Below are 27828 nucleotides of genomic sequence, written 5' to 3' on the forward strand. Positions count from 1 at the left end.
CACATCTTCTTTTTTTTTTTTTTTTTTTTTTCAACGTTTTATTTTATTTTTGGGACAGAGAGAGACAGAGCATGAACGGGGGAGGGGCAGAGAGAGAGGGAGACACAGAATCGGAAACAGGCTCCAGGCTCTGAGCCATCAGCCCAGAGCCTGACGCGGGGCTCGAACTCACGGACCGCGAGATCGTGACCTGGCTGAAGTCGGACGCTTAACCGACTGCGCCACCCAGGCGCCCCAGAGACCACATCTTCTTTATCCATTCATCCATTGATGGACATTTGGGCTCTTTCCATACTTTGGCTAATGTTGACAGAGCTGCTATAAACATTGGGGTGCATGTGCCCTTTTGAAACAGCATGCTTGTATCCCTTGGATCAATACCTAGTAGTGCAATTGCTGGGTTGTAGGGTAGTCCTATTTTTAATTTTTTGAAGAACCTTCATACTGTTTTCCAGAGTGGCTGCACCAGTCTGCATTGCCACCAGCAGCGCAGAAGAGATCCTTTTTCTCCACATCCTCGCCAACATCTGTTGTTGCTTGAGTTGTTAATGTTAGCCATTCTCAGTGTTGTCTTTAAAGCTAATGTAAATCTCTTAGTCACATATTGGATTTTTGTTTATTTTATCCATTCAGCTGTTCTGTCTTTTGATTGGAGAATTTTATCCATTTACATTTAAAGCAATTATTGATAGGTAAGGACTTATTTTTGCCATTTTGTTGTCTGGCAGTTTTGTAGATCTATTGTTCCTTGCTTCTTGCTGTCTTTTCTGATTTGATGACTGTTTGTACTGATATACTTTGACTTCTTTATCATGATCTTTTATGTACTTACTAAGGCCTTTCCTTTGTGGTTACTATGAGGCTTACATAAAATATCTTATAACACCTTAGTATAAGCTGATAACAACTTTACTGCAATAGCATTTTTAAACTTTATGCTTTTACTTCCCCATGCCCCTCACATATTAGATTGCTGATGTTACAATTTATGTTTTTTTATGTTGTGTATCTAATAGCAGATTCTTGTAGTCAAAGTTATTCTTAATACATTTGTTTTTTAACTTTTAAACTAGCATTATAAGTGAATTATGCACTGTCATTACCATATTAGAGAAACTGACTTGGGCTACATATTTACCATTAACAGTGAGCTTTGTACTAACTTCATATGTTCTCATATTAATTAGCAGTGGTTTATTGCTGCTTGAAAACTCCATTTATCATTTCTTATAAGCAAGATCTAGTGGTGATGAACTCCCTTAACCTTTGATGGTTCAGGAAGTCTTTATTTCTCCTTTATTTCTGAAGGACAGTTTTGCCAGGTATAGTAATCTTTGGTGACAGTTTTTGTTTCTTTGCTTTTTAAATTTTTTAAAAATGTTTATTCATTTTTGAGAGAGAGAAAGAGAGAGACAGAGTGTGAGCAGGGAGGGGCAGAGAGAGGGGGAGACATAGAATTCGAAGCAGACTCCAGGCTCTGAGCTGACAGCACAGAGCCCAACTGGGGCTTGTGTTCATAAACTGCAAGATCATGGCATGAGCCAAAGTCAGACACTTAACCAACTGAGCCACGCAGGTGCCCTGACATGTTTTTCTTTCACTATTTTGAATATATCATCTCATTCTCTTCTGGCCTGAAAAGTTTATTTTGAGAACTCCACCTCTAGTCTTATGGAGGTTACTTTGTATGTGATGTGCCACTTTTCTCTTGTTGCTTTCAAAAGTCTTTGTCTTTGACTTTTGACAATTGAATTATAATGTGTCTTGTGTGGCTTGGTTTGGATTCAACCTGTTTAGGGTCCTTTGGGCCTCATTAATCTGGAAATCCATTTCTCTGCCCAGTTTTGAGAAGTTTTCAGCCATTATTATTTTAAATATACTTTATGTCCCTTTTCTCCTAGGATTCCCGTAGTGGGTATTATTGTTTCATTTATGTTGTCCCATAGACTCTCTTCACTCATTCTGTTTTTTATTTATTTTATTTTATTTTTACTTATTTTTATTTATTTATTATTTATTCATTTATTTTTGGTCCTCTTACTGGATCATTTCACTGATTATTTCTTCTGCCCAGTTGAGTCTGCTTTTGAAGATTTCTATTGAATTCTTCAATTCAGTCATAGAATTCTTCGGTTCTAGGATTACTGGTTTTTTGTTTTGTTTTATGGTTTCTATTTTTTTGTCGTTGTTGAACTTCTTATTCATACATTTGTTTTCCTAACTTCGTTTAGTTGTCTGTGTCTGTGTTCTTCTGGTTCACTTTCACTAAATTTCTATAAAAGTATTTTGAATTCTTTTCCTGATGGTTCATAGATCTCCATATCTTTATTGTCATTCATTATAGCTTTATTATTTTCCTTTTATTGTTTTCCTCTATCTGAGGATACCTTTATTTCACTTTTTTTATTTTCTGTGGATATGAAATTCTGGGTGGATCCCTCCTTCCTCCTCAGCAGTATCATTTGGCCTTCATGTTTCTGAAAAGAAAGTCATGATTAATCAAATTGTTGTTCCCCTGTGTTTAATCTATCATACTTTTTGACTGGTTTCAAGATTTTTGTTCATTATCATTGGTAATCAACAGTTTGATCATGATATGTTTAGGTGTCGTTTCCTTTGAAGTTACCTACTTAAGGTTCACTGAGCTGCTCAAATCTACATTTTTGTCACTAAATGTGGAGGCTTTTTGGTTATTGTTTCTTCAAATACTTCTGCTATAATTTTTCTGTCTTTGTAGGGTGCCCATTACACATATATTACACTTTTTGACATTGTCCCACATGTCCCTGAAGCTCCATTCATTTTTTATTCAATCTTTTTTCTCTTTATTCTTCAGATTCAATCATTTCTATTGAACTGTTTTCAAAGTCACTGTCATTTTCCTGTATTTTCTTAATTCCTAAGTCAGTGTAGTGAATCTTTTATTAATTAGTGGATTTTTCGGTTGTAAAATTTACATTTGTCTTTTTTTCATACTTTCTACTGAGATAGCTGCCTTTTCATTATTCATGGTTTTGTTTTGCTCTCTTGGAGCATCATTAAAATAGCTGCTTGATCATTCCAGCGTATGGGTCATCTCAGAGTTGACATCTGTTGTCTGTCTTTTTCACTGACAATGGATACATTTTCCTGGTTCTTTGTATATCAACTAATTTTGGATCTAGAAATTGTTAATATTATCTTGTGTATACTCTACTCCCTTTTATAATTCCCAGGAATAACTGCTTTAGCGAGCAATCAGTGCAGTTAGATTTGGACAGTGGACTCTGTCTTGCCTTCTTGATTCACATCTCACTTGAGTACTCAAGTCTTTTCTTCACTGTCTCCAGTCAGTGTTGAACATGCATACTTCAGGAGGCAGGCTGAAACTTGTGTGGCTTCATATACAAAATTAGAGGATTCTCACTGCAGCCTTTGGTCTGCCTAGGCTCCCTTCTAGGTTTCTCTGGGCACAATACAGCAGGGTTCCTGTCAGAATCTTAGTCACTCAGGCTACCGTAGCCCTCAGCAGCTAAGGTTATCCTCAAGGCAAAACCGGAAAAAGAAAGAGAAAACCAGAAACTCATCCAAATGGCAGCACCTTCTCCTAGCTTTGACTTCCCTGCCCATGCTGTATTTACTTTCCGTGGCTTCAGGTGGTTGTATTTGGTATTTTATCTAGAGCTTTAATTATCAGCAGAAAGGTGGTCTGTAAGATGTTTACATTGCCATATAAGAGGGGGACTCTTGTTACTTGTGGAAAGATGGTTCTCTCCCTGGTTCTATCCTCCCCAGTCTGATAGAACAACATGTCATACACCACAGCACTTGTCTGCCTTTTTTAATTTGTTTCCTCTATCGGAACTTCCTTACCTCCTCTGATACCTGAAATCGAAATCGAAAAATACCTGGCTATTTGTCAAAGCCCAGGAAAAAGTCCATCTCGCTTTGTGAAAACGTATCCACCTCCCCTTTTTGCCACCTCACCCCTCCATTTCTGAGAGCCAGAGCACTTGATCATACTGATAGTGTAACATTCATGTTTCATTCATAAATTATTTCCTCAAATGTTTATCAAGTACTTATACAACTTTTGCTTGTTTATTCTTTCAACTAAAACCAGTGAAAGCTTAAAAAGCAGTAGCAACTAGGGGAGCCTGGGTGTCTCAGTCAGTTAAGCATCCGACTGCAGCTCAGGTCATGATCTTGCAGGTCATGAGTTCGAGCCCCACATCAGGCTCTGTGCTGACAGCTCAGAGCCTGGAGCCTGCTTCAGATTCTGTGTCTCCCTCTCTCTCTCTGCCCCTCCCCCGCTTGCATTCTGTCTCTCAAAAATAAATTAAAACAATTTTTTTTAATTAAAAAAAATTTTTTTTAAACTGTAGCAGCTCTTGGGAGGGCAGGGCCCCTTTTAGATTACGCAGGGAGCCAGGAACGCAGAAGCAGATGACTAGAAAGACCTGTACGTTGGGAATAACAATAACAACAAAACAAAAGAAAGATGTGTGGGACACGCTAGTCTCTCTGGCTACAGTGTTTCTAAGAAAATTGAAATTAGGGGTGCCTAGGTGGCTCAGTCGTTTAGACATCCAGCTCTGGCCCAGGTCACAATCTTGCGGTTCCTAAGTTCAAGCCCTGTGTCGGGCTCTGTGCTGAAAGCTCAGAGCCTGGAGCCTGCTTTAGATTATTCTGTGTCTCCCTCTCTCTCTGCCCCTCCCCCACTTGTGCTCTGTTTCTCTCCCAAAAATAAATAACCATTAAGGAAAAAAAAAAGAAAATTGATATTAATCGCTAGATGAACAAAAACTCAATTCATATTGTAGCAGGATTCTCACAGAGTCGTGACACTGAGGCTTTTCTTTCCAGAAAGCAACTTTATATCTGCCAGCACTGCTCAGTTGGGTTCCTACCCAAAGAACTGAGCCCCAAGTGCCACATAGTGTAGTTTTTTATGTATTTTCTACTTCTTTGTCTCCCATATATGGTAACACACAAACATGCAATCTGATTAAGTGGTCTCATGTTACAAGGTCATGAGGGATGCACGCATATAACCAGGTTGCCTTGTGGTTTTTGTTTTTATTTTTTTTTTAATGTTTATTAATTTTTGAGAGAGAGACAGACAGAGTGCGAGTGAGGGAGGAGCAGAGAGAATGGGAGACACAGAATCCAAAGCAGGTTTCAAGCTCTGAGCTGTCAGCAAAGAGCCCGACACGGGGCTTGGACTCATGAACCATGAGATCGTGACCTGAGCTGAAGTCGGACGCTTAACTGACTGAGCCACCCAGGCGCCCCTGATTTTTGTTTTTTTCCCTTAGGGAGGGGACCCTATCACATTCCCACCTCTGATGCTTGGACCCCTCTATTATTTTGGGTCAAAGAGTATCATCTTTGTTTAGAGGTTTATATTTTCATAACATCATTACATGAGTGGCTGCCTTTTTTGTTTCAATCACGGCCTCAATGAGACTGGAGACAGACCATGTTACCAGGGGAGCTAGGCAGGGTAGGATTAAGTAACCTCCCAGAATTAGGAGGATAATTTTTATGAGAGTTTTGAGTGCCCCAAAAGTTGAAAATCATCCTCCAAATAACTCCCCAGGGTTTTAACCGTTCTAGGTCTGGATGGGGACATGAGCAATCCTTTTTATTTGATTTGTGATCTTCTCTATGACTTTTTACTCATTATCTATCTGGAGGCAGTAGTTGCTCAGGCTAAACTTTCTATACTCTTTTCCCAGAAGCAAGCAGATAATCTAAGGCCAAGAGATTTTGATAGATAGATTTGCGCATTTTGGTTTGCTGCTTGGCTAATAAGTTAAGAGCTCTGGCAGTTTTATTGGGTATAATTTTTATAACAGTTACATTAGAATTTCTTAGATGGCAAACTTATGAATCAGTTAAGCATGAGGCATATTTTCCAAGAGATCTCACTATCCTTAGTTTCTCTGCAACAAGTCAGAACCACAAACCTACATCTGGTAATTAGTGCTTTAGTCTCTTATCTCGCATGATATCCAGTGAATGTAATCCTAATTTATCATGCAAGCAAAAACTTTAACATTTTAGGTTACTAAAGACTTTGAAAGCTATCTTAACAATTACCTATGAAAACTATGAGACAGATAAAGTTAACCATTACTTTAAGTCATTCTTTAGCTGATAAATTGGAACAGAGATAACGAGCTTATTTGACCTTCAGCAAATCTAGGTAGAAAAAAATTTTTTAATTAATGTTGATAAAATTGTCTGAAACCAATAAACTTAAATTAGCGTAAACACTGAATACTTTTACTTGGGTCCATGTAAGACAGTTTGTTCCCCATGGTTAATTTTTACCTAGAGAACTGGTGGGGAAATCTGAAATGGGTGGTCTTTGCTCCACAACTTCTATCTCTAGAGTGGGAGGAGGAGCCAATTATGTAGGCCTCACCCTAGGTGGCTCAGAAATAGGGGGGGGGGGGGTGGTAAGGAAAGGCAGAAGAGATGAGGTGCCAGCAGAAGGAAGAGAAAGAGAATTCCCAGTTTTAAATCTTGTCAGCTCGGACAAAGGAGCAGACTCTAGGTTTCTTTTCTCTTTTCCACTAGTGGAATTAGGCAGTCCATGTCAGTTTGGAGGAGACAAGGAATTTCTCCAAAACAAAGGGAGTTTCAGCAGCTCTTTGGGAATATTCCTTAAAGTCCCTGTTCTGAGGTAGAATAACCAGAGACAGTTGGCTCTAATTATCATAGTCATTGACCCAGGAAATGAATGAGAGACAAGTCCCCACATACAGTCACACAGCAACTCCAACCCACGACCCTACATTCAGCGCCTTAGAGTTGTGGCTTTGTTCCTCATCCCTTTGGAATGATTAGGGCAACTCTGGGAGGTGATCAGGCTCCCCTTCTGCCTCTTAGCGGAGGTCTGCCAGAACGAATCCCGGTTCTTACCAGTCTGATGGGCGGCACTCCCTGAGCTGGTTCTTAGGACTCACGGGTTCCATTGGTGTACACGGCATCCTCGTCCTGACACACCAGGAGGGCTAGTCTCCTGTGGATCTAGCGGTCTGCCAGCCCCTGGTGAGGCTGCCTCCCCCAGCACTCTGAGGTTCGTATCCTCAGCGGCAAAGGAGGTGGAAACGCACCATCTCCAAATCCCGGATGAGCCTCCAAGTAATGTCACGGGAGTCGTGACACTGAGGCTTGTCTTTCCAGGAAGCAACTTTATTCGTGCTGGCACAGCTCAGTTGGGTTCCTACCCAAAGAACTGAGCCCAGAGTGCCACGTGGTGTAGTTTTTTATATATTTTCTACTTTATTGTCTCCCATATATGGTAACACACAAACATGTAGTCTGATTAGATTAAGTGGTCTCATGTTACAAGATCGTGAGGGATGTTGTCATGTATACATATAACCAGGTTGCCTTGTGGTTTGTTTTCTGTTTGTTTTTTCTTAGGGAGGGGACCCTACCACAATATTGATCAGGGATGGATTGTATATGTTAAGGGCCTTTGTCAGTGTTTACTAACATGAAAATAATGAAAATGAAATCACTGGAACAGAGTCAGATATGTAAATTACAATACAAATAAAAATAATTTTGTAGCAATATAGCATTATCTTTTCATATTCCCAGTGATTATAACCTGTTTGCTGCTTTACAATTTTCATCTTTGGGGTAGGACCTTAGATTGGGAGATATGAAAAGGGAAATGGCTTCTGAGCCAACATAGTCATGTCACCCATTCATGGAGAGAACATTGTGCGTTTAAATGCTTTATTTTGTGGAGGTATATGCAGTAAATGATATCTAGAAAAATATCTTTTAAAGAGTTGGTTAATTAAAAATAGATATTAAATCTGGTGCCTAGAGTGTACATTTACAGTCTAAAAAATGACCAAAGGGGCGCCTGGGTGGCGCAGTCGGTTAAGCGTCCGACTTCAGCCAGGTCACGATCTCGCACTCCGTGAGTTCGAGCCCCGCGTCAGGCTCTGGGCTGATGGCTCAGAGCCTGGAGCCTGTTTCCAATTCTGTGTCTCCCTCTCTCTCTGCCCCTCCCCCGTTCATGCTCTGTCTCTCTCTGTCCCAAAAATAAATAAACGTTGAAGAAAAAAATTTAAAAAAAAAAAAAAAAAAAGACCAAAACTTTAATAGCTGTAGAATTTCTATTAATACCATCCAGTAGCTTACTGTATGTCCAAGATTTCTTTCATGAATCTATGGCATTAACTCTCACTTTTCTTTGTTTTTTGTAGCTGTTTCTTTCTCAGCAAAATTGAGGAGAAACTTACTCTTCCTCCAGATGATCATAGTATGTCCATGGATGGTGATGGAGATCCCAGTGATGGGATGGAAGTCCAGGAACAGGGAGAAGAGGTCTGTTCTCTGATTAAGAACTGCATGTTTTCTATGAAAATGAAGATGGTAGAAAGTGCAAGAAAGCAAGTGAGTACTCATATTTGCAGTCCTCTATTTCTTTAAATTAGCTGGTTTTTAAACTTCTCCTTAAAATCTGAAGCTCAAAGATAATTGAGTACTTAGTATTTTTGTTCTCTTTAAAAGAAAGTAAACTTGAAGAAACACTTAAAATTATCCAGAAAGTTCTAAAGTTTATTGCATACTTGTTAATCATTAGAAAATAATTATTTTCTGTTATTAAAAAAAGAAAATAAACCCAATATCAGATTGGATCCTGTTTAACAAAATGAATGTTTGCCAGTTAGTTACAAATTATATTTAGGTTTATTGCATGGAGATAAAATATTTATTTATTTATAAAATAAAATATAAAATATATTTAGGTTTATTTTTTGTATATAAAATACTAAATCATATTTTTCATGTACTTAAATCATATTTGAATATACTAGGGGAGCTTACTCTTTTAATGACCCTATATTGATAGATTGCTATCATAAAGCAAAGAATGTTATTCTAGTAGAAATAATTAATATTTCTGTAAGTTTAAGTGCTAGTTTCTCGGTTTTTCTTTGAGATGGGTATTTTATCAGATAGGGATTTGTATATTTCAAATAACAGAAAACCCAACCCAGAGCAGTCTAGGTGAATAAAAGAAATCTGTTAGTTCCTATGAGTAAAGTCTAGAAGATCTGGCTTTCAAATACTCTGAAATATATTGTCAGCAAGGGCCTGCTTTCTCTCCCTCAGTTCTCTCTTCTACCAGACTGATTTTGTCGTCAGATTCTTTTTTTTTAAGTTTGTTTATTTTGAGAGAGAGAGAGGGAGGGAAGGAGGATGAGAGTGTGCATGAGTGGGGAAGGGTCAGAGAGAGAGGAGAGAGAGCTAATCCCAAGCAGGCTCCTCACTGTCAGCACAGAGTCCGATGCAGGGCTCAATCCCACGAACTGTGAGATCATGATCAGAGCTGAAATCAAGAGTTGGGTGCTTAACTAACTGAGCCACCCAGGCACCCCTGTTCTCAGATTCTTAGGTAGTAAGTCTGTCTAGCAGCCCCAGGCTCACCCTTTGTAGTTGGAAATGGCTGTGGATGTTTCATATCTTCCTTCCTCCATACTACATCTTCTTGGAATTAGAAACAGTTTGTATTTCTTGCAGAAAAAAGGAAGATTCTTTTCATTAGCTCTGCTTGCAGCTGGGGCCATCTTCTAAGGCACATGGCTAAAGAGGAGTGCATGTTGCTTCTCAGCAGGAAGTTAGGGTGCTTGGGCCAGATGGAGAGACATGTGTGCTCCCTACTACTGCTCAGACTTCTCCAAACTGGGAGAAGGTTCTGGTGAGAGAGGGGAAGGAAGTGAGCTGCAAGTGCATTACTTAGAAATGTGTAAGAATTACTAAGATGGCTAAAATCCTTCCATGTGGCACGCTGGCTTTTCTAAGGAAGTTGTCAACGATATGTTCCCATACAAATAAGGGCTAGAGAGAGGTAGTACCAGTACCAGCAATATTAGACGTGAAGAGAGAAAAATAGTTCTAGTCTGAAGATCACATAAAGCCTTCAGTGCATTTCAGTTTACCTGCCCATGCTCTTTGAAACTTTCCAAAAGTAGCAGAGCTGAAATTTGAGTTTTGCCTTTTTTTCATTACCAAGCACACCATTAGGTGCTGGAGATACTAAATAGAATAAAATATAGACATACAGATGAGCAGTTATAGTACAATAATACTAAAGGACAGTCACATGGGAAGGACACCTGACCCAGCCTTATGGAAACAGAGAAAGCTTCCTGGAGTAGGAGGTCATAGCTAAGATGGGAATTGAGAGGTGAGATGGGTGGAGGGAATAACATATAAGACCCAGAAGTGGCTCGGGACAGTTGGTGTTTTGAGTGGAGCAACGGTTGAACTTTAGCCCCTACTTAAAGGCCGTGCTTCTTTGTGCAGGAAGCCCTGGGATCGAGGTGACCAGATATGCGGTTTTAAAACAGTATTCTGATTGTAGTGAGGAGAAAGATTGGAGGAAGGGCAAAGGCTTGCCCAGTATCAATCCACGTGATTGATACGGGTAGCCAGTCCTGGTTCTCCTCCAAGAAAAAGGAGGAGGCGTGGATGAGGCAGTGTGACTGGTTCTGCTTCCACCTGTGTCATTTGGTGGATGGGGTGCAGGAGGAGGAGTGTTTTGTGTGGCCGATGGTGCATTCGTTTCAAGACATCCTGAATTTGTGAGGCGTTTAAGACAAGCAAGTTGTGACTTCTATGCGATAATTTATACGTAGGAAATCTAAAGTTCTGGAGAAAAAGAATTACGCTTGCGACAGAGGTATGATGTGTGACTGGCATGTGGACTGTCTGGAGTGGATAAGGCGACCAAGACCAGTTGCCAAAACAGACATATGGCTCTGGGAGGAGCAAAGGGAGAGGTGCCCACAAAGGAGTTGAAACCAAATGGTGACATTAGATGATGACCCCGAGGGGCTGAGCCCACAGGAAGGGGCAGAAGTCATTACCTGGGAGAGCAAAGGTGTGCAAAGACCAAAGTGCCCTTGCATTGAGGGGAGGCTTGTGTTGACTTTGGTGAGAATCATTTCACGAGAGCAGAAGTCAGATCATAATGGGTGGAAGAAGAGATGAAGGTAGAGATTCAGGGACGGTGAGTGCAGGCTGTCCCTAAGGAGGCCATGATGCAGAGGAGCCAGTGGGTTCAGGGAGGAGTTTGGTCTTTAGGGTGGAGGTGCCTGAGGGTGTTTAAAGCCTAACGCTAGGGAGAGAGAGGACGTCACTGGGGAAATCGGATTTCTTGTGGGGTTTGCGGGGACAGGATTCAGGCAAAGGTGAGTGGGAGAGCTCATCTGTTCTCTCTGAGAACTGGCAGTGAGGCCCTCTGCAGAGGTTGAGCTGAGGAGAGCTGAGGACAGTGAGAGAGCGGTGGGCTATTGTGGACTGTGGTGGAGGGCCTGGAAAGCCATGGAAGGACTGTTGGGGCACGGAGAGCCTGGCTACTGTGTCTCTGGTGCATCTGTAAGTGTGTAGGAGCGGACGAGGCATGCCCTCGATATACCCAGAGTGTGGTTTTGCCAGGTGGGTGTAACACAGGGACAACGGCTCATGATCTTGCTAAGAAAGTGGTGGCTGACTTAATTGCACATGGAAGGAAGCGGAAGCGGAAAGAAGGCAGGTAAAGCTACCAGAGGTCTTAAGATTATAAAGCAGACATAACAGGAGTTTGGTGAATAGACTGGGTTTGTGGTCATAATGGGGTGATTTGAGGTTAGGAATTTGGTGGGGAGGAAGTTGTGAGTAGTGATGAGTAGCACGGTGTGGCTCAGAAACTGTACCCAGCAATGTCTGGGTAAAGGCTACTGTTCCTTCTCTCGTGGTCACTGTCTGGCGAGAGAACAAGAGCTGCACTTTGACCCAACAAAAGTTCAAGGTGGGCAAAGAAAAGAGAGGTCACCATGCTAGGAGAGCCCAGGGAACAAGAGAGATTCTGCCTGGTAAGAGGGCTTCCTGGAGAAGGAGGCATTTGGGCAAGGCTTTATGGAAACAGCAGGGTTTGCACGTGAAGAAAAGAGAAAGATGTTATAGATACAAGATAAATTCAAACAAAATCATGGAGGTGAGCAGCTGGGAATTGAGGTCTGCTCTGAACATGTTGACTACGTCAGAAGCTGTTTGGAAGATTGGCTGCTCAGGGAAAAGGCAGAGAGACTGTGAAGTCTCAATGTAGGGAGGTGGTGGTGGGAACGCAGGCAGCGTGCAAGATGCTCTGTTAGTGATAGAAGAAGCCCAGAGATGCTGGGAATGATGGAGAAGGTGCAGCTGAGGATGCCTCGGAATTTTAGCCTTTGCAGTTGGAAGGGGGGTAATTACGAAGGCACCAGTTGGAGGAAAATGTCTTTGAACCTTGATAGGGAAGATTTAAAAGACGTCCACACAACCAACATTTATACACCAAAATTTAAAAACTGTGCCGTAAATAACACACTACAAAGAGTGATGAGACAACTCCTACAATGTGAGAAAATACTGGGAAATCATATATTTGCTGTGGATCCGCTATGCAGAACACCTAACGGACTCTTTATAACTGAACAACAAAAACTCAACCCAACAAAAAAAAGGGGAAAGGATCTAAATCGACATTTCTGCAAAGTAGATCCACAGATGGTCAACAAGCACATGAGAAGATGTTCAACATTATTAGTTATTAGGAAAATGCAAATCAAAACCACACAAGACACCACTTCACACCCACTGTAATCAAAGAGACAGTAACAAGTGTTGGTGAAGATGTGGAGAAATTGGAACCCTCATACGCTGATGACAGCGTAAAATGGTGCAGCCGCTGTGGAGAACAGTCTGACAGTTCCTTGAAAAGTTAAACGTAGAGTTAGCATGTGACCCAGCAGTTCCACTCCCAGGAGAAAAGAGAGTGTGTGTCCACACAGAAATCTGTATGCACAGAAATCTGTATGTATCTGTATTCAAGATAGCCAAAAGGTGTAAACAGCCCAAGAATCTATCGGTAGATGAATGGATAAATAAACTGTGTTATATTCATGCAGTACAATGTTATTCAGCCATGTGAAGGAATAAAGTACTGCTGCAAACTGTAACATGGATGAACCCAGAAAATACTATGCTAAGTGAAAGGAGACAGGTAAAAATCACCACATGTTTTCTGATTTCACTGACATGAAATGTCCAGAATAGGTAAATCCACAGAGACAGAAGTAGATTAGTGGTTTGGCCATGGCCAGGGGGAATGGGGAGCAAATGCTCATGGACAAAGGGTTTCTTTTTGAGTTGATCAGACGTTCTGGAACTGGTTAGTGGTGATGGTCACCCAACTTTGTGAATATACTAAGAGACACAGAATTGTACACTTTAAATGTGAATCTATCCCCACGATAAATAAGAACACATCTACATAATTTAAGTGGAGGAGGGGTTCGCTGCTCTAAGGTGAGTTGTGCCATGCAAAAAGGAAAGCAGGCCAGTTAAAAACTTACATTAAGTAGTTTTATTTCTAAGTTACCACCTGTATGTCATCGTATCTCTTTCTCTCTTCTGTAGCACAATTTCTCACTTGCCATGAAGCTACTGAAGGAGCTGCATAGAGACTCCAAAACAAGAGATGCCTGGCAGGTGAAGTGGGTGCACAGCTACTCCCGGCTCAGCCACAGCCGGAGCCGGGCCCAGAGCTGCCCGGAGCAGGTCCTCACGGCGCTGAAAACAGTCTCCTTGCTGGGTACCAGGATGCTCTTCCTACCTAAATACGTGCAGCAGCACTGTTTTATCTTACGTCTCTGTGTCTATGAGAACTCTTCTTTTGCTGCTTTATCTTATATTTGCGAATTAAATCTTGTGATAATTTTACTAACTCTTTAGAGCCAAGGTAGTTTTTATCTTAGTAATGCTACTGAATATGGTATTTGGAGATTTTATTTCTTTATCGATCAAATAAAATTGAAATTAAAATTTTTTTCTTTAATACTTATGCAAATTATGAACCTAATAGCTTAATTATTTTGAAAACCTCATTTACTTACAAGAATTGCCTTGTAAAAAGTTGAACATGAACTGCCTTTTTTTCTCTCAGCTCTTTTAATAATAACATAGCCTTTAAGGCTGAGGGGAGAAAACCTTTCTCTTTGAGAGTTCTGGATCCACTCCACCTGCTCTGCTGCCCTGTGTCCAAGGGTACATGGCACTGTTATTGACAGTGTTTACAATCCTATTCCCAAATCTGACTCTTCAGTAGGACAGGGTATTATATCAGATATCAGTCTCAGTCAAAATGCAAATAGGGGAGACAGGACTTCCATTTGATCAGGGTTAGAACATTACCCTTATGATTGCTTAAATATTTTTAGGGTTTTTTGGTGGGGGGAATAGGGGAGAGGAGGAGGAGTTTGCTGATCCTGAGAAAACATTAGTGCTCATAATAATGACCCAGTTTTAGTGTCCTAGTATGGCGGTGGTTTGTAACAGTCTTGTGAAATAACAGGGCCAGTAATTTTGATTATGTATCTGAGGGAAATCTGGCAGAGAATTTTCATGGACAGATGAACATGGCAATGTAGTTGACGGGACTTGCTAGGTGACGGCCCTTTCTCTTTTGCTTGCGTCCCTTCTCACACCTGTGCAAGCTGCAGGCTTGACCAGGGCTAATAAGTTCCTTTCCTAGAACCACACAGTAAGACATAGAACTAGACCTTTGAATGTAGTAGCATCTGTGGTGTTATCAGCTATAGGCCACATTATCAACTTAAAAATGTACTCTGGGCTATTAAGATACATGCACAAATCACATTAAAAAGAGCCATTTTCTTTATAAGAGAATTTGGTGCCAGTTCTGCATGATTAGAGAATTTGGTGCTTTGACAAAATGCAGAACGATGGTGCTTGAATAAAAGTTTATTCAGCATTTTAATTGCTTAGCCTCTGTAGGCGTTGATACAGTCACTGCTAACAAAGAGCATTTTTCATTAATGTGAATTCAAGAAATTCCCTAACCAATGTTTGAAGTCAGTTTCTTATACTTTCAAGATTTATTTTACTTTTTTAATAGAAAACAACCTTTGTACGCTATGAATATCTTTTTTTTTAATTTATGGCATTCATTTATTTCTGAGAAAATCATGTGTGTTGTATGTTTTTAATCCAACAGGTGAGAGCATATCAAGTTACTTAAGCAAAGATGTTCTGGCTTTCCATGACCAGAACATTCTCTTGGGTACAACTTACAGAATCATAGCTGATGCTCTCAGCAGGGAACCAACCTGCCTTGCTGAAATCGAGGAAAGCAAGGCTAGAAGAATCTTGGACCTTTCTGGATCCGGTTCAGAGAATACAGACAAGGTAATGAACACAGGAAGAGTGAGCTTGTTATGTTTGTGTGTTGTGTGTCTATAATGTGCAGCCGTCTGGCTACATGAAAGAAATAATGAAGAATGATGATTGCTTTGTGTTTGGAAATATATTTGACAGTTATGCACAGCCAAGTTTCTTATGTGGAAAACTGACATACTCCATGTGTTTCCTGTTTATTTGAACAATACAGACTGTTTTAGTATTAAAAATCAGAAATTTGTGTCAGATTGATGGGAACAGTTCTTCCATGGATTTTTTTAATGAAATTTCACCACCAGCTGCCATTCAGACATCCCACTAGCTTATGGGGCAAACCAGGCTTTTCTGCCCTTTTTTATGTAGTGTCTGCTTTGCTTAGCTTTTTTAAAATTAATTTGTATTTTCCATAGTTAGCAGCTTCTCCTCTCACTGTGCCCATCTCACTTCAGTTGTTAGCCTTGCCTTCTTCCTCCACAGTGTTAGCAATATCTGTGCAGGGTGGTGAGGTTAAAGCACCATCTTCTGTCTCTTCTTCGGACAGGCTATATGACCCCCAGTGACCTTTGGTGCCAGTTCTGCGTGATTAGCGGACCATCTGATTTTTAAAAGTACTGAGGATCGTATTAGAATCACTTACTGTTTCACAATCAGGGCAGACAAACTCCCTTTTCCATTTAACCAGCTTTCTGTGATATCTCACGACTCAGAAATCACAAGTAATCTTTCTGTATCATCACAAGTAGAAAGTAGAATTCTTCGAGAAAACTTCAGCCGTACTCACAGGTTTTCTGAGACCTCTGTGAATTCTAGGTGATTGCAGGGCTATACCAGAGAGCATTCCATCACCTTTCTGAGGCCGTACGGACAACTGAAGAGGAGGCCCAGCCTTCCCTCGAGGGCCAGGGGCCTGTAGCCAGCATGACAGAGGCTTACATGACACTGGTGGATTTCTGTGACCAGCAGCTTCGCAAGGAGGAGGAGAGTGCCTCAGGTGAATCACAGAAGGAAAAGCCATTTAGTTTGTCACACTGTGTTAACCAGTCTTAAGACTTTTGTGGATATTTTAGGTTTCCAGTTTGCTTGTTTGTTTTTAAGTGACAGTTATACTGAGAAAAGTCTTGCCCTTTTTTTTCATGTTGATTTATTTTTGAGAGAGAGTGCACACACACACACACACACACACACACACACGAGTGGGGGAGGGGCAGAGAAAGAGGGGGACAGAGGATCTGAAGTGGGTTCTGCACTGACAGCAGAGAGCCTGACGTGGGGCTCAAACCCACAGGCCTTGAGATCATGGCCTGAACCAAGGTCGAACATGAGCCACCCAGGTGCCCCAAGGTCTTGTCTTTTTAAGAGGCAATGACATCTTCAGACAACACAGAGTCTAGCTATCATTTGTCTTTCCGTTTGTTTAGTTCATACTTTCTACACTTTGCTTGTTGCTTTGGTAATATTGGCTACGTGGCCTGCCTCTTGCTCCTGAAATAAATTCAGTGACCAGAAGCTGCCCTGTGTTCCCACCCAGCCCAGGAAGCAAACTGCACTTCATGCAGAATGCATGATCTAACAGAAGAGTCAGGTTCAAGATGGACACTTTCACATATGGCCCAAAACTACGTCTGGTGTTGGTTGATCTAAATACGTGTGAAAAAGAGAACAGTGACATAATACAAAATATAAACCAAAAAGGGAAATATAGTCATTTGTTAAATTTTGCAGTTTATATAAGTGGATATATTGACCATTTTTTCTTCTCTCCTGTCCTTGGTAGTTATTGAGTCTGTAGAACTGCAGATGTATCCAGCCCTTGTGGTGGACAAAATGTTGAAAGCTTTAAAATTGCATTCCAGTGAAGCCAGGCTGAAGTTTCCCAGACTGCTGCAGATTATAGAGCTATATCCTGAGGAGACCCTGAGCCTAATGACAAAAGAGGTTAGTATTTGAATTCTGGTGAAGCCAACTTTACAGCACGTGAAGACATGTTTCTATTTAAACACGTTAGTATGGGTGGTGCACAAGTTACACTTTTTCCTAACCAGATTGAATTTTACTACATTCCAAAAACATATAGAACTTAAAGTTGTATACAGCTATATAAAAGAGTGTTCACATTTACCAGTTTTCCTTTGTGGGTGTTGATAAGAACACTGTGTCTGAACAAGGACCCCAGGAAGAGGAGGAGTTATGTTTGGGACAGAGGCGGGAACTTTCTGGAACACAATTTGCTGCCCATAACGAGTAAGTTGTAGTCTGGAACATCTGTTGGTGCCTTATGCTCAGTTTATTATTTATCTCAGGGAGAGGGAGTACATTTCAGCTGGCTTCCCACCCCCGTGACCGTAGTGCCTTCTGGCAGCATTGTGTTCACAGGATCCTGAGTCCTCTGAGCACGCGGCGAACAGCCAGGGTGCGCGGGCACTCCCCCACACGGTCTGCTCACCATTCGTGTGTCCCATGAAGGCCTCCCCCACAGGTCTGCATCAGCCTGCCGCCTTCCTGTCATAGGGGCCATCTCAAAGACTCCTTAATGACTTTTCTAGATGTTTAACTAGAAAATAGGGCCAGGCTTTGAGTTAATAATATGATAGTTTAAAAAGGGTAGCATAGTACTCTATTAGCTTTACATCGTATATTTTTAAATAATGCTGGTATCTGAGCTGTGGACACTCCGTGCCTGGCAGGGCTTTATACTACACCCTCTGACCCTCTTGTGGTTGTGGAAGAGTATGGATTTTTCCAAAAGATCCTAAAAAGGAGATGAAAGTAACTTCAGAAATGTAGTGTATATATATGTGTATGTGTTTTCCTTAAAGACAAATGAAGAAATCATTAAATAAGTTATGATTTTAGTTTTTCCAAAATAATATTTTATTTATATATGACAAAAATAGCATTTCGAATTTGTTAGGAAATAAATGGAATGTTCAGTCAATGTTGTTATGGCACCAGGGATGAGAAGCTAACCGTTATTGAGCACTCCCTGTGGCTATATGGACTGATGCCTTTTATCCCCACACACTTTGCTCTTTCCTCATCTAATAGTTGAAAGGAGGAAGCTTGCCAAGTTCACTTTTACACCAACATTCCAAGTGCATCAGATTTTATCTTAAAACTAGCACATTAAAAAGCATGGGGCGGGGGCAGGGGCGGTGGGGAACATGAGCAAATTTAAAAATGGCCTTGGAGTGAAGCTATACAAAAACCAGAAGCTATAAAGGAAAATAATCAACACTTCTATCCAGGGGAACAAACAAAAAAAGAGCTGCTGTCTGCCTCTATAAAATAAATAGACACTAGAAAATGGTCAGAGGAAACACATGTATGATTAAATATGTAAGGAAAATAAACAGACTGTGTACCGTCACTAATAATGAAATGTGAAAATTAAAATTAGGTATTTTTCACCTCTCAAATTGACAATAAATTTAAAAAACCGATTGTCTCCAGAATTGGAAAAGATTTTGGAGACTAGTCAATCTAATACATTTTTTTTAATTGAAGTTTAAGTTGACATAACAATGTGATATTAGTTTTAAGCATACAGCATAATGATTCAATAATTCTGTGCATTATTCAGTGCTTATCACGATAAGTGTAATTCCCGTATGTCACTATACAGTGTTATTACAGTATTATTGACTGTATTCCCTATGCTATACTTTACTATCCCATGACATACTCATTTATTTCACATATGAAGAAATTACTTTTATTATGTTAGAATATTCCTTAATGAGCTAACAATTATTCATGTAAAAGAGAGTTCAGAAAATAAATTCATGACTGTATTAGCTTTGTCCTTGATTAGAGATTTATGAATTATATGCAACATAGTGTTCCCCAGAGTAGGTTACTCTAGAAGTAGTAGTAGAGAAGGGCTAAGAGACTAAACTTGGAAGAGCTTCTCCCTGCTTGTCTTGCTGTTCCAGCTGGACCAGCAGAGTTAGGTGCAAGGATGGACGTATTTTTCTCTGTTGAATTTAAAGCTTTACAACAGTTTGGGGTGCCTGGGTGGCTCAGTCAGTTAAGCATCCGACTTCGGCTCAGGTCATGATCTCACGGTTCGAGAGTTCGAGCCCTGGGTCAGTCTCTGTGCTGACAGCTCAGAGCCTGGAGCCTGCCCCAGATTCTGTGTCTCCCTCTCTCTCTGCCCCTCCCCCGCTATGCTCTGTCTTTCTCTCAAAAGTAAGTAAACATTAAAAAAATAAATACTAAAGCTTTACAATAGTTTGAGTGCTCTTTTCTGCATCTATCAGTTCAAAGGCTTTGTTAATTTGGTCAAACGACAAATTGTGAATCACAGATTCATCAACTTTTACCTTTTTGGACATATATTCACACCAACTTTGGGACACTTTCCACACCCTTCCATCTTCCAAAGGCAGTGCCTTTCCACGTGCGGCCTCTTACCAGCTGAAATGGGTGAGTGGCGATTTCTTCACCCAAAGCAGCTACTCCAGCTGCTACGCCGATGCCCCAACCTGTGTGGCACGCCTCCAGTGCTGCTCTTGTGACTTCCGGGTTACCGGTACACCCGAAGGCATAGTTCACTCCTCTGCCAGTCATTTCAGTGAACACTTCTTGGATGGGTTTCCCGAAGTCCTGGGGGTCTAGACTCCTTGGCCCCTGTGAATCCCACAATAACCGCCAATCCAACTTCTCCTAGGCCAAGATGGCACTGTTCATAGCAGCACCATAACCAGTTGAAATGCCACAACTCAGAAGGCAGACGTCATCCAAAGTTGTCGAAGGATCCATTTTAGTAACAGAGATACCAGCCACAACTGTGTTTTCAGAAAACTTGCTGGTTCCCACGTAATGTAAAGTTGTCTTTCCTTTGCAAGTAAATCGGCTAGTACCACCTGGCATTAATCCTTTTCCTTGAGTAACTCATGTCTTCTGGCAAAGGTTTGTTTTAGGGTTTAGACAAAATTTGCATTCTCCACACTGTGTGATGTAAGTGGGATGACAGTATCATCGGCCTTCAGCTTCATCACTCCTTCGCCAACACTTTCCACGATTGCAGCACGTTCATGTCCCAAGATCCCTGGAAAACTCCCCTAAGGATCAGCCCCACTCATAGGCATTGGTATGGCCAACTGCAGTGGTGATAACCTTAATTTGAACTTCATGAGCCTTTGGGGGTGACACCTCTACGTCTGCTATAGACAGGCTTTTCTCTCCCAGGCAACTGCAGTCTTGCACTTGATAACCTGGTTCACCACGTCCTCGGACTCGGGTCAGTGAGGGGCAGGCATCCAGAGTGGGCCGCACGGGGCTGGGGATCTCATTTTATAACTGGAAATTTGTACCTCTTAATCTCCTTCAACTATTTTGCTCATCCTGCCACACCTCTCCTCTTTGGCAACCACTAGTTCTCTGTATTTATGAGTCTGTTTCTGTTTTTTGTTTGTTCATTTATGTTGTTTTTTTAGATTCCACGTATAAGTAAAAATCATGTAAGTAAAATCTTTGTCTGGCTTGCTTCAGTTAGCTTTATACCCACTGGGTTCATCTTTGTTGTTGCAAATGGTGAGAATTCATTCTTCATGGCTGAGTGATAACCCATATATCACATCTCCATTATCCATTCATCTGTCAGGGGACACTTAGGTTGTTTCTGTATTTTAGCTATTGTAAATAATGCTGCAATAAACATGAGGGTGCAGATATCGTTTTGAATTAGTGTTCTTGTTTTCTTTGAGTTAATATCCTACAAGTAGAACTACTGGATTGTGTGGTATTTCTAATTTTAACTTTTTGAGGACCTCCCTACTGTTTTCCATAGTGGAAATTTACATTCCCACCTAATTTACATAGTGGAATTTACATTACCACCAACATGCAGGAGGGTTCCCTTTTTTCTACATCCTCTCCAACACTTGTTTCTTGTTTTTTTGATACTAGCTATTCTGACTAGCTAGTGAGGTGAGATTTCATTGTGGTTTTGATTTCCGTTTCCCTGATGATTAGTGATGTTGAACATCTTTTCATGTGTCTGTTGATCATCTGTATGTTTTCTTTGGAAAAATATCTATTCAGCTCTCCTGCCCATTTTTAAAAATGTATTTATTTAAATTCAAGTTAGTTCACATACAGTTGGAGTGGTTTCAGGGGAAGAACCCAGTGATTCATCACTTAAATATAATACCCAGTGTTCATCCCAACAAATGCTGTCCTTAATGCCCATTGCCCATTTACCCTATCCCCTCACCCACCACCCCTCCAGCAACCCTCAGTTTGTTGCCTGTATTTAGTCTCTTATGGTTTGCCTCCCACTTTGTTTTTATCTGTTTTTTATTTCCCTTCCCATATTCTCATGTTTTGTTTTTTTTAATTCCACATATGAGTGAAATCCTATGATATTTGTTTCTCCAACATATTTCGCTCAGCATAATACACTCTAGTTCCATCCACATTGTTGCAAATGGCAAGATCTCATTGCCATTTTGATCCCAAGTAATATTCCATTTTATACATATACCACATCTTCTTTATCCATTCATCAGTCAGTGAACATTTGGGCTTTTTCCATAATTTGTCCATTGTTGATAGTGCTGCTATAAACATTGGGGTGCATGTGCCCCTTTGAATCAACATTTTTGTATCCTTTGGAAAAATGCCTAGTAGTGCAATTGCTGAGTCATAGTGTAGTTCTATTTTTAATTTTTTGAGGAATCTCGATATTGTTTTCCAGAGTGGCTGCACCAGTTTGCATTCCCACCGGTAGTACAAAACAGTTCCCCTTTCTCTACATCCTGCCAAAATCTGTTGTTTCCTGAGTTGTTAATTTTAGCCATTCTGACAGGAGTGGGGTGGAATCTCATTGTGGTTTTGATTTGTATTTCTCTGGTGATGAGTATTATTGAGCATCTTTTTATGTGTCTGTTAGCCATTTGGGTGTCTTCTTTGGCTAAGTGTCTTTTTGCCCTTTTGCCCATGCCTTTTGCCCATTTCTGCACTGGATTTTTTTTTTGGGGGGGGGGTTTGAGTTTGATAAGTTCTTTGTAGATTTTGGGATACTAATCCCTTTATCTAATATGTCATTTGCAAATATCTTCTCCCATTTCTTGCCTTTTATTTTTGTTGATTGTTTCCTTTGCTTTGCAAAAGCTTTTTATCTTGATGAGGTCCCAATAGTTCATTTTTGCTTTTGTTTCCCTTGCTGCTGGAGATGTGTCTAGTAAGAAGTTGCTGTAGGTGAAGTCAAAAAGGTTGCTGCCTGTGTTCTCCTCTAGGATTTTGATGGTTTCCTGTCTCAGATTTAGGTCTTTCATCCATTTTGAATTTGTTTTTGTGAATGGTGTAAGAAGGTGGTCCAAGTTCATTCTTCTGCATGTCACTGCCCAGTTTTCAGCACTGTTTGCTGAAGAGACTGCCTTTTTTCCATTGGAGATTCTTTCCTGCTTTGTCTAAGATTAGTTGGTCATTCGTTTGTGGGCCATTTCTGCATTCTCTGTTCTGTTCCATTGATCTATGTGTCTGTTTTTGTGCTAGTACCATATTGTCTTGATGATTACAACTTTGCAATACAGCTTAAGGTGTGGAATTGTAATGCCTCCCACTCTGCTTTTCTTCTTCAACATTACTTGGGCTATTAAGGGTCTTCTCTGGCTCCATACAAATTTTAGGGTTGTTTGTTCTAGCTCTGTGAAAAATGCTGGTGTTACTTTGATAGGGATTGCACTGAATATATAGATTGCTTTGGGTAGTATAGACATTTTAACAATATTTCTTCTTCCAATCTATGAGCATGGAATGCTTTTCCATTTCTTTGTGTCTTCTTCAGTTTTTTTCATAAGCTTTCTATAGTTTTCAGCATACAGCTCTTTTACCTCTTTGGTTAGGTTTATTCCTAGGTATCTTACAGTTTTTTGGTGCAATTGTAAATGGGATCGATTCTTTCTGCTGCTTCATTATTGGTGTGTAGAAATGCAACCGATTTCTATACATTGATTTTATATCCTGTGACTTGCTGAATCATGGATGAGTTCTAGTAGTTTTTTGGTGGAGTCTTTCGGGTTTTCCACATAGAGTATCATGTCATCTGCAAAGAATGAAAGTTTGACTTCTTTGTCAAGAAAGAAAGTTTGTCTTTGTGTGCTTTATCTGCTTTGTATGTCTCCTTTGTATGTCTGCTTTGTATGCTTTGTATGTCTTTGTCTTTGACATTCTTTGTCAAAGAATGAAAGTTTGCCAATGTGTATGTTTTTTTATTTCTTTTTGTTGTCCGATTGCTGAGGCTAGGACATCCAGGACTATGTTGAACAACAGTGGTGAGAGTGGACATCCCTATTGTGTTTCTGACCTTAGGGGGGAGAGTCTCGGTTTTCTGAGCTGTGCTGCCCACATTTTAATCAGATTATTCGGGCTTTTGGTATTGAGTTATAGGAGTTTTCATTACACTTTTAAAAATGAAAATTTGAAAAATCTTTCTGGAGGGAAATCTAGCAACGTTTTTTACAACTATTAATGTTCACACAGTAGTTTTACCTGTAGGAATTTATCCAGTGGGCACACATAGCACAAGTGATAAACGTGTAGGGATTTCCATTATAGCATTATCTATAATAGAAAAACTTGGAAAATAACGTAAAAATTGATTATATAGCAGTAGTTAAGCAAAATGGAATACAATGTAGCTGTTAAAAGGAATGTGGTGAATCTCTGTCAGACAGTATATGAGTCTGATTCCATCCAAGTAAAGAAAGAATATGGGTGCACTTGCAGGCAAAACATCCAAAACAGTGGAATGGTTGCCTCGCTGGAATAAGAACTGAGAGGACTGAGGGAGAGAAGATGTTTTGTTTTAGACTTATGCCTGTTTTTATACTTCTGTATATAGATATATATTTTTTTATATGGACACATAATACTTTTATAATAAAACTGTTAAATATTCATCATTAAGTTACACTTCTCTGTGTTTTAGATGTCTTCCATTCCTTGCTGGCAGTTCATTGGCTGGATCAGCCATATGGTGGCCTTACTGGACAAAGAGGAAGCTGTTGCTGTCCAGCACACTGTGGAAGAAATTGCTGATAACTATCCACAGGCGATTATCTACCCATTTATAATAAGTAGTGAAAGCTATTCCTTCAAAGATACTTCTGCTGGTCATAAGAATAAGGAGTTTGTGGCAAGGTGGGTTGGTTAAATATGATAGGTTATTTTTAAAAGTGTATGGTAAAAGCAAACACGTGGAGGCCTCCTAGCTGGCTCAGTCAGTGGAGCATGTGACTCTTGATCTTGGGTGTACAGCTTATGTAAAAAAAAAAAAAAGCGAACACATGGAAACTTATGTTTGTCTTCAAATTAATTAGAGCCATCCGAATAGAAAATCTTAGACATCTATTTGTTGAATGTACCTGCTTCTGGTATGTTGTTACAGTATTTCTTTCCTTTTTTTTTTTTTTTAATTTTCTTTTTTTTTTATTTTTTTTTCAATATTTATTTATTTTTGAGAGACAGACAGAGCATGAATGGGGAGGGGCAGAGAGAGAGGGAGACACAGAATCCGAAGCAGGCTCCAGGCTCTGAGCTGTGAACACAGAGCCTGATGAGGGGCTCGAACCCACAAACTGTGAGATCATGACCTGAGCCGAAGTCAGACACTTAACTGACTGAGCCACCCAGGCGCCCCAAATTTTATTTGTTTCTTTTGAGAGACAGCGTGCTTGAGTCAGGGGTAGAGGTGGAGGGGTGGCAGAGAGAGGGAGAGAGAGAATCCCAAGCAGGCTCCACGTTGTCAAAGTAGAGCCCAATGTGGGGTTAAACTCATGAACCCATGGGATCATGACCTGAGCCAAAATCAAGAGTCAGAAGCTTAACCAACTGAGCCACTCAGGCGTCCCTCTTTCCTTTTTTAATTTTTAAGTGCACTCTATGCCCAGTGTGGGGCTCCAATTTACAATGCACAGTAGCATGCTCTACTGACTGAGTTAGCCAGGTGCCCCCAAATTCCTTTCTTTTAAAAAAAATTTTTTTTAATGTTTATTTATTTTTGAGAGAGAGGGAGACAGAGCGTGAGTGGGGTAGGACAGAGAGAGTGGGAGACACAGAATCTGAAGCAGGCTTCAGGCTCTGAGCTGTCTGCACTGAGACTGACACAGGGCTTAAACCCACGAATTGTAAGATCATGACCTGAACCAAAGTCGGACACCTAACCAACTGAGCCACCCAGGTGCCCCTTTCCTTTTTTAGAATAAATTTCATCTTTGGGGTACCTTAGCTGGCTCAGTCAGTTAAGCATCCGACTCTTGATTTCAGCTCAGGTCTGATCTCACGTTTCATGAGTTCAAGCCCTGCATTGGGCTCTGCACCAATAATTCAGAGCCTGTTTGGGACTCTCTCTCTCTCTCTCTCTACCCCTCCTGTGCATGTACATACACTGTCTCTCAAAATAAATAAACTTAATAAAATATGCTTCATCTTAGAATTTTTTTCATGAGACATTCTGTCCTTGTAATAGTTGACAGTAATTTGTTGGTTGAGACTAGATGAGATACTTTATGAAATCAGTCAGTTACTGAAATTATTCTTTAATTCGAAGATTCAGTAGACTGCCTGAAGTGTCGTCCTTTTCATTTTTCCATTTGATTTATAAGTGGAGACTGTTGATATAACTAGCAATAGTGTATTACTTTTACAGGAAAACTTGGAAAAGGAATGGTGTTCTAGTTGACATTCTCTGTTACGAGCTTTTTTTTTGTCATGACCTCATTGTTTTCATTATTTAGAGTGTTTGTTTCTGAGAAGACAAGAGTAAGATACAGCTTTTGTCATGATTTGTGGATGGGTTGGCTGTGCATATCCCATTTGCCACTGCTGGTGCCCTGCCTACCACCCCCCTACCTGTCTCTCAACACAGTCTACTGCAACATGATTCATTTTTTTTGAAAGAAAGAAAAGAGAAAGGTTTGAAAGTGTGTTGAGAATGTGGCCTTTTCTTTTATAATATAACTTCAGAAGCTATATGTATCAAATTATGTGCATCAAAATGTCAGCATCATTGGCAAGGATATTTGCTTTTACCTTATCTAAGAACCTCACTTCTTGGCACAAATACAGACACTCAGATCAATGGGACAGAATAGAGAGCCCAGAAATGGACCCACAAACGTATGTCCAACTAATCTTTGACAAAGCAGGAAAGAATATCCAATGGAATAAAGACAGTCTCTTCAGCAAGTAGTGCTGGGAAAACTGGACAGCAACATGCAGAAAAATGAACCTGGACCATTTTCTTACACCATACACAAAAATAAACTCAAAATGGATGAAAGACCTCAATGTAAGACAAAAGCCATCAAAATCCTTGAGGAGAAAATAGGCAAAAACCTCTTTGATTTTGGCCGCAGCAACATCTTACTCAGCACATCTCCGGAGGCAAGGGAAACAAAAGCAAAAATGAACTACTGGGACCTTGTCAACAAAAAAGCTTCTGCTCAGTGAAGGAAACAATCAGCAAAACTAAAAGGCAGCCGACAGAATGGGAGAAGATATTTGCGAATGATGTATCAGATAAAGGGTTAGTATCCAAAATCTATAAAGAACTTTTGAGACTCAACACTCAAAAAACAAATAATCCAGTGCAGAAATGGGCAAAAGACGTGAATAGACACTTCTCCAAAGAAGACATCCAGATGGCCACCGACACATGAAAAAATGCTCAACATCACTCATCATCAGGGAAATACATCAAAACCACAATGAGATACCACCCCACACCTGTCAGAATGGCTAACATGAACAACTCAGGCAACAACAGATGCTGGCGAGGAAGATGTGGAGAAAGAGGATCTCTTTTCCTTTGTTGGCGGGAATGCAAATTGGTGCAGCCAACTCTGGAAAACAGTATGTTGGTTCCTCAAAAAATTAAAAATAGAACTACCCTATGACCCAGCAATTGCACTACTAGATATTTATCCAAGGGATACAGGTGTGCTGTTTCGAAGGGGCAGATGCACCCCCATGTTTATAGAAGCTCTGTCAACAATAGCCAAAGCATGGAAAGAGCCCAGATGTCCATCGATGGATGAATGGATAAAGAAGATGTGGTGTGTATATACAATGGAGTATTACTCAGCAATCAAAATGAATGAAATCTTGCCATTTGCAACTACATGGATGGAATTAGTGGGTATTATGCTAAGCGAAATTACTCAGCGAAAGACCTATCACATGACTTCACTCACATGAGGACTTTAAGATGCAAAACAGATGAACATAAGGCAAGGGAAGCAAAACTAATATAAAAACAGGGAGGGGGACAAAACATAAGAGACTCTTAAATATGGAGAACAAACAGAGGGTTACTGGAGGGGTTGTGGGAGGGTGGATGGGCTAAATGGGTAAGGGGCATTAAGAAATCTCCTGAAATCATTGTTGGCACTATATGCTAACTAATTTGGATATAAATTTTAAAAAAGAAAATTAAAAAAAAAAAGAAAAAGAACCTCACTTCTTGATAGAATACATACTTTGTTCTTCATCTAATATTGAACAGAATTTTAAAATTGCTCCTTCCTAGACTATTAGTTGTGTGTGTGTGTGTGTGTGTGTGTGTGTGTGTATAGCTTTATATAT

The 27828-nt window shown here is 40.3% G+C and overlaps 1 protein-coding gene and 1 pseudogene across 3 annotated transcripts in view; one reads left to right on the forward strand and one right to left on the reverse strand.

Annotated features, from left to right (window-relative positions):
- Nucleotides 1-27828, forward strand: part of PRKDC (protein kinase, DNA-activated, catalytic subunit) — a 213285-nt gene that overhangs the window by 165537 nt on the left and 19920 nt on the right. For all 3 annotated transcript variants that reach the window (XM_045455381.1, XM_045455382.1, XM_045455383.1), the window contains 6 exons: nucleotides 8220-8409; nucleotides 13459-13633; nucleotides 15056-15246; nucleotides 16048-16228; nucleotides 17012-17172; nucleotides 24173-24384. In XM_045455381.1, coding sequence (XP_045311337.1) covers nucleotides 8220-8409; nucleotides 13459-13633; nucleotides 15056-15246; nucleotides 16048-16228; nucleotides 17012-17172; nucleotides 24173-24384 — 1110 coding nt within the window. The remainder of the gene's footprint in view (nucleotides 1-8219; nucleotides 8410-13458; nucleotides 13634-15055; nucleotides 15247-16047; nucleotides 16229-17011; nucleotides 17173-24172; nucleotides 24385-27828) is intronic.
- LOC123585741 lies at nucleotides 19442-20791 on the reverse strand (annotated as a pseudogene).

Source organism: Leopardus geoffroyi, chromosome C3 (genome assembly GCF_018350155.1).
Source record: "Leopardus geoffroyi isolate Oge1 chromosome C3, O.geoffroyi_Oge1_pat1.0, whole genome shotgun sequence".
Lineage (NCBI taxonomy): Eukaryota > Metazoa > Chordata > Mammalia > Carnivora > Felidae > Leopardus > Leopardus geoffroyi.